General features: G+C 43.1%; 1 protein-coding gene across 1 annotated transcript in view; it reads right to left on the bottom strand.

Annotated features, from left to right (window-relative positions):
- The window catches only part of TM9SF2 (transmembrane 9 superfamily member 2), a 28,400-nt gene extending 19,562 nt beyond the window's left edge, over nt 1-8,838 (bottom strand). The window contains exons 1-4 of the mRNA XM_062487818.1: nt 8,632-8,838; nt 3,869-3,936; nt 2,630-2,723; nt 1,784-1,911 (exon numbers count right to left, since the gene is read on the bottom strand). Coding sequence (XP_062343802.1) covers nt 1,784-1,911; nt 2,630-2,723; nt 3,869-3,936; nt 8,632-8,763 — 422 coding nt within the window. The 5' untranslated portion in view covers nt 8,764-8,838. The remainder of the gene's footprint in view (nt 1-1,783; nt 1,912-2,629; nt 2,724-3,868; nt 3,937-8,631) is intronic.
- Nucleotides 8,839-10,884: the final 2,046 nt, after the last annotated feature.

Here is a 10,884-nt window from a genome sequence, read left to right as displayed (position 1 = left end):
CTGTATTTCAAGTTTATGTTTTCACATTGAAAACCAGAATTATATCTTACTTAATTATCAGCAGTCCTGTCAAGTCAGCTACATTGGTTAAAAAAAAGTATACTTGAATACACTAATTATATTTTTTAAACAATTTAATCTACAGGGAATAAAAACCCAAACCAGTCTGAAGTACTTTTTGTATATGATTAGTTTTACACAGTTCTGTTTCAGCTTCTATCAGCCTAAGCTATAGGTTTTCCTAAAAGAAAATAATTTCTTTCAAGCCTCATAGCCTTGGCAAGCTATTGTTAATTTACACACTAAAAGATACACAACATTTTATAGCTGAGTCTTTTATGCCAGACTCACATGCATTACTGAAATTCAAAGTGCTGCATATATTACAAACATATGTAAGATTTAAGACGAATATAATCAAGCCCAGCATGTTTGAACCTCCACTTATTTTAGCAGGAGGCATATACACTTCAAATCCCTGCAAAAGTAGCTGTACATTTCAGAGTTTATGGCTTCCTTGTTCACCTACCTGAACTATTGCCTGTCAACCCTTCTGACGTAACCTATGAAATTCCTATACACTAATTTTCAAGAGGTTCCCAAAAGTATTTACATCAGTGAACAACAGTTTATCCCCCACAAGGGGATATCCCATATCAGCTCCTGAGAGCAGTAGAAAATGTACTTGTTGCCTTTCCAACTGTTTCAAAATTGAAGTAATTGAATGTGACATTTCAGAAAAACAGTTAATGACAGTGGTAGCATTCAACGTGCATTTTTTCTAAAATACCCAAAAAGTTTAAATCCAATTAGATGAAGACTAACACATTTGTTCCCATAAAGCAGGAGGCCCAAATTTGGAATTAGAGCATACCTACGAGTGATATCAGTTAATGATGCTTGTGCATTCCCTGCAAAGACATGCCTCAGGAACTCATGCCCAAGCTTTTCCTTCTATTCTTGCACCTGAAAGCTGCTGTTAGCAGAGCATGCCAACACGTCAAGCAGTATATAAACACTGATAATGTGGCTGGGTATTTCCAGTGTCAAGACTGAGCCTGGTGATAAACATTTCACAGCTCTTAGATGTACGTGCAGTGTTGGGAAACTGAAAACCTGTCTGAGATTCAGCAAGCACATACAGCCTTACCCCACCCTTACTGCCCACTGGACAAGGATTGAATGGCTGAGGTGAAACAGAGCCTCAGGATGCTCCAAGGTAAATCAGATGGTTCCAGAGAGACTCAGAGAACAGGAAAGGACCAAGGATTTATTCACTCCCCAAAATTATTCCATTAATTAGTTTTCATTGGCCACCTTTCCCTTCCACATCCACAGATGAGAAACAAACATTGCATAAAAGTCTCAGAACTGTTGATCCTGTTTCCTGGACAAAGCATTTTAAGGTGAGTGCAAGGGCTCTTGAGGAAAACAAAGACAGCATAGCAACAGAATAAAGGTCCTGCAATACTTCTCAAGTTAATGCAGGACTAACTTCCACATTTACAGGTGAAAAAAAGCAGCAGTATTTTACAGTAAGTACAAAGCTTTGTGTTTAGAAACAGATTCATTTCCACTGCACCTTGTGCTTATCCTTCAAATGAAGGCATTTCTTTTATGAAGACAACAAATAATATAACATTTTATGCAAAAACAGAAGAGGAAGAAACTAAGAGCACATATCCAGTGTTCCATCTGTATTAACTTGCAAGCACAAAAGTATAAACTAAATTATCACCAACATACTACACTAACCAATCTATAAATTTTGATACCAACTTACCAGTGATGTTGGTAATTCAGTAGCATACTTTTTTTCAGAAAGTCTAATTTCTGTTTATCTTCTGGCTTTGTGGTATCATATGTTTTTATACAAACAGATTTACATGTCTCCATCTTGTTGAATGTGAACTAAGAAAAATGAAAGACTTATGAGCAAAAAGGTTATAACAAACTGTCTTATTTCAGTACATAACAATTTCTCCTATACATTTAATTGCCTACACTATTATAACGAAAACACCTAACAAATTACTGAGACTAGGTACATTAACCCTCCAGAGGAGGATTTTATACTGGTCTATGCTATAAAGTCCTCCTGTATTCACTGCAGGGGCCCTACAGCAAGAGCTCCTTGCTACTGACTAAAATACGTTATCTGCCGTGATTTACCAGATAAGTCATTTGACCTCACAGCAGCCACGCTGTCACAGGCAGCTTCAATTGACAACCTTCTCTCCTATTACCTCTGTAGGAGAGAATGCGAGAGCTTCAGTCACCAGAAAAGACCAGCAAGCTAACACCATTTATAATCTTTCTCTTTTATGGCTGCAATATTTTCAGATCGGGTTCCAAGAAACAAGAGTGCTAAGCAGCAATAATCAGTTTTTGTCAGATCCCAAAGAGAGAAGATAACCTGCACAGCATTTCAGGCTACAGCTCCACATTGCAAAGCACACAGTTACAATTAGGTTAAACTGACAGATTTCTATCGTGTGGAATTTCAGATGCTGAAGCTTTCCCAGATAAAGCCCTTGTGAAAATCATCCTCAAGATTCTGATCTCCGTTGGTTACATTTGAATGCACACATTACCAAACCCCCCCCCCCCTCCCTGTCAGAGAACAAACCCTGTAAGGAGACGGTTCTATCCTCTCTCCAAACAAGACTTGGCCAAGGTTTTCTGAAGGACGCTTCTTTCCTTCTGCTTGACAAAAGTCAAACCTGAATTAGAGAAAAGATACAAAAATGAATAAAATATTCTCAGCTGCAAACAATGTTAATACAAATCAACATGCTCATCACAAGTAAAGGAGCTATACAGCTTTTTTCTGTAGACAATGGTTTCTTCATTTGACTTGTGAAGTGTGAAAATCACTATCCCAGTTTGAAAATAAACCAGATGAAACAGAACCAACAATCAAACAAATCTCTTCATCAGCTATTTCAGAACATTGTAGCGTAAGTTTCTTTGAGTAATTAAAAGTTTCCTATCTGAACAGGGATTTTAGACAAGAATTAAATCTTCATCTAGAGTTCAATAATGACTGAGAAAAAAGCATGCAGGCCAGATTACAGAATTTAGGGAAAATAAAACAAAAATACATAAAATAAATGCAATAAAATACAATAACACTGAGACAGCTCCCTTACAAGAAACACTATTAAACAGGTTATTACAGTTTTATTCACCAACCATTTAATAGCACATCCTCCACGTTTTTCCAGACACATTTTGACATAACATCTGCATCTGTTTTTCCAGTCTATTTTTACATATATCACATTTGTGTTCTTTAAAGTGCAGACATAACTGGTGCTTAAGTTCTTCAATATTAATAGTCAAAATACTCTTTATAGCAAAAACTTTACACAGTTGTACCAGGCACTGATACAATTTGTGCACTCCTATGATGTGTACAAAGAAAACATTTAACACCTCGTTAAGATAATTGATGGGATGTTCGCACCTCATTACCACTTTAACTCATCTGGCAACGCTACTAAAGACAGAGGTAATACTTTGATCTACAATGACAACTAATGCAGCAAAGTATCATATATTTATACACACATATTTTAACCTTAAGTTACACTGAAACACTGATTCAACCTGCATGAGGGCCCATGAATCCATGCACTGAAGGATAAGACAACTCAGCAAAGACAACTGAGACAAAGGAAGCAATGTAGGCATCCATGTGCTCATTGAAAATTCTGTATTTGTAAACTTAAGTTTGCAAAATAAATAGCTATGCCTCAGTGGCACACTGCTGTAACAAGATGTAGATAATACTTTTAGGCAAATTAAATCCATCTTTTTGGAAAAACAGACAATTAAAATGGCACAAACAGTATAACATACTTACGCAGTGTATTCGTAGGGGAGGACAGACTCTACTGAGTCAAGTCTGTTCACAAACAGCTCGATTCCAGACTGAAAGAGCAGAGATAATCAGCAGTTATATTTAAAGCACTTCTTCGATTCCCATGGATATGCAAAAATAGATTTATTTGAATAAGGTTAAGGAAAGCTGAAAATGTAGGATTTGTGTAATTGTGTATCTTGATGTGTAATGAACTAGATCCACTGGGAGCATAAGTAAAGCACTATCTAACCATCACAAATGCAGTGACCACATGATAAAAGCACTTAAAGGCTAACATAACCATTCCAACTACAAGATAGCAGGAAATCATGCACAAAGATAATATCCTTAGCACAGCTGCCAGTGTTCGAGTTTAACGTACCAAGCTAGAGTCATATTAGTCATTGCCACAACTATTGCATAATAAAAATCTTAGAAGAACATGAAGAGAAGTGCAGATGAGACCGGTACTTATCCCTGTAATTAAGCTGCTCCACAATTTAATCTGTGTAGTAACTAAAAACTGAATTATGAGAATTTCAACAATGTATTCAGACTGATACATTTAAAGTTTGAACAAAATCTATTTTCAAAGAAGGCAAGGATACCCACATTTACCTTCCTATAAAAGTTTTTCAGTAAGTCTTATCAACTCTTGAGTAAGAACCTGAAATTCAGTCTACTGTGGTTTCAGACTAGTTTGGTCTATATACATTAATTACATATGGGCTAGCCTGCTTCTATGAAAAGGGAGAGATCTCGCACTCTTCCCTCTTACTATCAAAATCCCTTCCCTTAGTCTAGTCTTGCAGTTCCAATAAATTTGAAGTGTTCACTTTATACTGCTTTTGGCAGTTATCTGCTTGCACAGTAAACCAATCCAATGGGCTTAAAATAGCAAAAGATTTACAAAAACAAAATGTAAAGAGCAGTTCTTAGCATCACAGCAGGCTGTCCTCACTTTGGCTGGGATAGAATTTTCTTCCTAGTAGCTGGTACAGTGCTGTGTCTTGTATTCAATGTGATAACACACTGAAGCTTTAGTTGTGGCTAGATAGTGCTTTCCCTGAGTCAAGGACTTTTCAGCTTCCCATGCTCTGCCAGCACAGAGGTGCACAAGAAACTGGGAGGGAGCAGGGCCAGGAGAAGCTGACCTGATCTGGCCAAAGGGCCACTCCATAGAGTGGAATGCCAAACTGAGTACATAACCCGGGAGAGTTCACTGGAAGAGGACGATCACTGCTCTGGGATGGGCTGGGCATCCATCAGTGAGTAGAGACCAATTGTATTGTGCAACTTGTTTTGCCTGGGTTTTATTCTTCCCTCTCTCTCTCTCATTACAATTATTATTACTATTGCTATTATTATTAGTAGTATTAGTATATTTACTCTATTTCAATTAAACTGTTCTTATGTCAACCCCCAAATTACTCTTCCCCCCAGTTCTCCTCACCATCTCACTGGGGTCAGCAGGGAACAAGCAGCTGTGCGGTTCTTAGTTGCCAGCTAGGGTTAAACCACAACACAAACTGAGCTGTCTTACTGTGTAATCAGGCAAGAGCTGAAGAGCAAAACAAAGGTGAATGCCCTCAAGAACAAGACTTCTCCCTTTCAAGAGCAAGCCATCTATTTTCTTACCAACAGAAGAGCATTTTCTCCCTATGAATATTCACTCAAGTTTAGCCAAACCAAGAAATTCTGGGGGAAAAGAAAAGATGGAAATGTTCACATGTATCTGTAGCTCAGACACTTCAGTTGGGTACTGTGTTTTACTGATATACTTTAACTGTCCATGTGCAAGTCAGGATGGAGTCCTGGGAGACACAGAAATTCTGTGAGCTGTCAGCATGACCCACTAAGTGAAGACACACCTTGAAGCTCATCTTACCCCTGCCCTAAGCCATGCAGACCTGCTGCTCACCTCTGGGTAGTGCACGCTTGCCATAATTCTGTAAGCCACTTCAACTCCCTAACACAGCAGGAAACTAGACTGATAAAAAGTTAGATAATTTCCTGCCATGTTAAGCTAAAAAAAAAAAAAAAAAAGTAACACAGCTGGGTCAATGCAGAGTACAGGAACACATTGCCCAGGGGAAGACAGGAATGAAATCTCTCACTCTCAGCAGCAGGGAATTAGACTGCCTCAGCTGGCCACAGAGCCATGGCCTTAAATTAGCTACTTTTCATCTGAGGAGATTTATGTGAATGTTGCAACTTTCCCTAAGAATTAGATGCATTACTGTAGATCAGCATATTTGATAAACCATTTCCCATTCAAGACCAAACCCTTCTTGGAGCAGTCAGTATTTTTAAAAACTGAGTAATGATTCTTAATCTTCAGGCAAGAATTTAAATCTGCATAGATCCCATTCCATTTCTGGTGATATTCCAACCAAAACCAGAAGAAGCAGCCAAACTGAGTCTGCCCAAGTAGATTAGCAGGAAACATGGCAAAAAAGGGGAAAGCCATGGGTCTCATTGCTCTTAGCTACATGCCCCATTAACAACATCTCATCCCATCTCACCAACACGTGATCCCTGTGATTTCCTGTCCTAACAGACAAACAGTAGGTATTGAGAACTGCCATGAGGATCAAAATCCTCATGCAGAGGAAAATTCACTATTACTGACATTGCAATTAACAGTGGTAACTGCAAGAAATCTGTGAGAAATGTAAAAAATGAACCTGTCCAAGGAACCTTAATTTCATCTACTTACATAAATATGATACAGCAATAATCTGATCATATATTGTTTCTCCTTACCAGGCACCAGAGTACATTCAGCTGTAGAGTACATGGAATTAGATGTGAAGAGTGTTTTAGACTTCTCCACATACCTTTGTCTAATATGGAAATTGATAAGAAATGGCTAACTGCAGAAAGAATTTTTGCACCCCTACAGCTGTTGAGGTGTTGAGCTGCCTGTTGGTGGTACATTTACATTACCCAAGTACCTCACTTCACATTTATTAAATTATAAATTCTCAGGAGAAGACAAACATTTTGTACGTCTTATATGAGGAATAAAAATGCAGAGATATCTGAGAAAGATCACCCCATAAGTGTCTCAGGTTGGTTACAAAAGATAGGTTATGCGGTCCACCCGACTTAAAAAAATAAATAAATCTTTCTTCTATAAGCTTAAAACAGGAATAATCCAAACATAGCAATGTTTTTTTCAGGGATGTTGTGAAAAAACACAAACTGCAGCCTGAAAGCTTTATCCTGTATTTGAAAAAATCCCATTCCTTAAGAGGGTGGTACAGCACTATAACAGGTCACCCAGGGAGGAGATGGATACTCTATGCTTGGATGTTTCCAAAGTTTCCTTAAACAAAGGCAGAGCTGAGTTGATCTAGTGTTGACAATAGCGGTGCTTTCTGTGCCCTCATGCTCCATACTCATGAGGCTGCAGTATGTGACCTGCTGAGGTCACTTCCAAACACCATTTCTGTGGTCCTATAAAAGAACATCCACAGGATACTTTACTACTACAACCTAAGAGGCTTCATTATGTGCTTGGTTTACTCCCAGCTCTGCTGATTCAGGACAGCAGAAGGATAAAGTCAGCACAAGGTATTTACCAAAAGCATACAGTTTAAGCAGGCTCTTACTCTGAGGAATCATGAACCAGTGTTTCATGCAACACAGAAAGCTGAGAGGTCAGAAAGTGCAAGATAGCCACTTTCTACAGTAGTTAGACCATAGATCATAAAACTGGTTTGTCTTGACCTTTCTCATTTGATTACTGAAGCATCGTTTGCTGTCATTTCCATCACAGCAGCAGGAAACAATTTCAAAAGGTGCCCCAAAGAAGCAAAGGTGATTTTTCATCAGAGGAGATTTACATTAATGCTCCCCACCAATATCCTTTACAAATGAGTCATTTGGTTATGTGAACTTTGCTAGTCACTTCTGCAGGCATGAAAGTAAGTTTAAGCTTCACTTGACACGGTGAAGCCCCTGCACCTCAGGTTCCTGCAACCAGGAAGACACAGCAAGGAAAGTGTTACTGGAGCTTACTTTGATATCTGCTCCAGCCACTAGCTGCTAGCTCCTGCCAAGAATCACACACACACCCCTCGGCATGACCTGTCACTGCCATCCTTACTTGCTACAACTTTCCTGCAGGGATTTGAAAGGGCCCGAGAGATAACTGGCCGGAGCTTCCTACTTCCCCGACGTGGCCGTAACTCACAGGATGAGTCGACAGCTCTCTCCTTTCCTCCGAGGGATCGTGGCCACTTCTCAGCCAGGCGGGAGCTGAGCCAGGCAAGCACCTCTGCCATTCCCCTGGGTCCTCTGTCTCATCAATCTCCTTTTCAAAGAGCAACGGCCATAAACCCAAACACGAGAAGTTATCCCTCAACACGAGGAAGAACTTCTTTACACTGAGGGTGGCAGAGCACTGGAACAGGCAGCCCAGAGGGTTACGGAGTCTCCCCCTCTGGACAGGTTCATAAGCGTTCCTGTGTCACCTACTCCCGGAAACCCTGCTTTGGCAGGGGGGTTGGACCAGATGATCTCCAGCGGTCCCTTCCAACCCTAACAACCCTGTGAGCAACCCGAGCACAGCGGGAACCGAGCCAGGCTCCGAGTCCCCGCAGCCACAGCCCCCGCGCCGCCGGGGAGCCTCGGGTACGGCACAGCGAGGAGGCTCCAACCCCTCCGGACAAACCCCGCTACACCGGGGACAACACCCAGGCCGGGCCGCACCCGGGCGGCCTCGGGGGTCTCCCCTCAGCGCCCCCCGGGCTCACCTTGCACTCGGGCTTCTCCTTGCCGGCCTCGCAGAAGTTGACGGGCGCCAGGCCCGGCAGGTAGAAGGCGGCGGCTGGCGCGGCGGCCGCCGCCAGCGCGGCAGCGAAGAGAAGAAGGCGCCGCAGAGCCATGTCGGGCGGGGGGCGGCGGTGCTGGGGCCGGGGGTCGCTGGGCGGCAGCGGGGTCGCGGCTCCGTCTCTCGCCCCCCGCGCCCGCCCCTGACGCGGCCGCGCCGCTTCCGGCTCCCCCCTCGCGCGCGCGCGCCACACGTCGTCACCCTCTGCGCGCGGGGCCGCCTGACCGAGCGCCGGCGGGGGCGGGGCCGGCGCGCGCGTTCGCTTCCGGGGTGTCTCGCGCCCCCGTTGCCACGGCAGCGCGGGTCCCGCCGGGAGCGCCGCGGGGGCGGCCGCGCCGGGAATGCGGGGGGGCAGCCCCGCTAGCGGGGCGAGGGTGGTGATCCTGACCTTCTCTCCAGCCCCGGTGCTGTGTCCGGCTCTGGGCTCCTCAGTGCGAGAGAGGTGGGAGCTCCTGGAGTGGGTCTAGCGGAGGGTGACAATGATGATCGAGGAACTGGTGTTACCAGGACAGGCTGAACGAGCTGGGCCTGTTCAACCTCGGGAAGAGACGGCTGAGACGGGACCTCATCAATGTTTATCAGTGTTGAAGGGAGGGTGCCGAAAGGACGCAGCCAGGCTCTGCTCGGCGGTGCCGGGCAGTAGGAGCAGAGGAATCGGGCAGGGACCGATGCACAGCAAGTTCCACCTGAACGTGATGGTGAACTTCTTTCTGTGCGAGTGACCGAGCCCTGGAACAGACTGCCCAGAGAGGCTGTGGAGCCTCCCTCACTGGGGGATAACCAGGAACCATCTCAGCTCAATCCTGTGCCGTGTGCTCTGGAATGGCCCTGCCTGAGCAGGGAGCTTGGACCAGATATCCCACTGTGGTCCCTTCCAACCTCTCCCATTCAGTGATCCTGTGATGTCCACAGGTGATAGATAGGAATGGTGCTCAGCTGCCATTTGGGACCCCCGCACCTGGGCAGTCAATCCCAGCAAAGCCTGGGTCCATCGATCCTGGTCAGTCTGCGCTGGTTTCATGCCTGTCCTGCAGTCATTGCCTTTTTAAAAATAATTTTTGTCTTTTAAAAAATAAATTTTATTTTTTATTATTATTAATAAATTTTGTCTGGAGTTTTTTGTTGTTTTTTTGTTTGTTTTGGTTTGTGTTTTTGTTTGCTTGGTTTGGTTTTTGTCTGTTTGGTTTGGTTTTTGTTGTGTTTTTCTGTGTTTTTTCTTAATTCTCAAGTGTTTCAATGGGAGGAGGGAAGTGCCAGGCCCAGCCCCTCTTACCAACACCCTTGAATTCCCACTACCTTTCAGTTCAAGACTTCCTAAGTGAAGAAGGGGTTATTAGAGTATAAAGTTAATTTCAAAGCACTGAAATAAAACAGGAGCTTCTCCTAGATGCAGCAGAATATGGTTGTCATTGGAAAAGGGGAGGAGGGAAGCAAGGCTTCTTTTTTTAACAAAAATATACAAAATTTCATGCAAAATATAATCTCTTTAAAATTGAAAATCCAGTCTTTTTTCCTCACTTCTCTTTCTGTGGGTTCTTGTGGGGAATTAATGTCTGACACAGCTAGGCAGGGAGCAATCACCCCTGAAGGCTGGGTGGTCAAGGAGGAAGGATGGCCTCCAGACTCAGGTGTTGTGTGACCATGGCATGATACTACCCACACCAGACCCACAGCAAACAACATCCCTGTCTGGTTTTGGTCTTTTTAATTCCCATGGGCTTTGGTTTTTTTAATTCTCATGGGTGTACAAGTCTTCACAAGGCTTTCAAACTGAATTCTCAGGGTGAGACATACTGCTGGCTGAGTGGAGCTGGGGCAGACAGACAGACAGATGTTGGCTGTGGTGGCTGTCCATTGAAGCTGAGCATTCAGAACAATCCGTGTCCCCATTCCTCCCATGTCACTGATGGCTGCTGTCATATAGCACTGACAAAAATCTACTGAAAAAAGATCCCCACCAAAAACCCCCACCCTATAAGATGGGCAGACATAAAAAGTCTGTTTTGGTAATGTAGGAGAGGACTTTGCTCAGATTATCATTTTACTTTTCCCTACTTCCTAAAGCATTCCAATTTTACCTTTCCCTACTTCCTAAAGCATTCCATCAGTTTGGGTTTGTGCAACTTCAGAAACGCGAAAAACACTCTCTCATGAAACACTATTTTCATAAATGCTG

The sequence above is a fragment of the Cinclus cinclus genome, chromosome 2, assembly GCF_963662255.1.
Source record: "Cinclus cinclus chromosome 2, bCinCin1.1, whole genome shotgun sequence".
Taxonomy (NCBI): domain Eukaryota; kingdom Metazoa; phylum Chordata; class Aves; order Passeriformes; family Cinclidae; genus Cinclus; species Cinclus cinclus.
The sequence above is the reverse complement of the archived record's forward strand: the minus strand, read 5'-3'. Positions and strand labels throughout refer to the sequence as shown.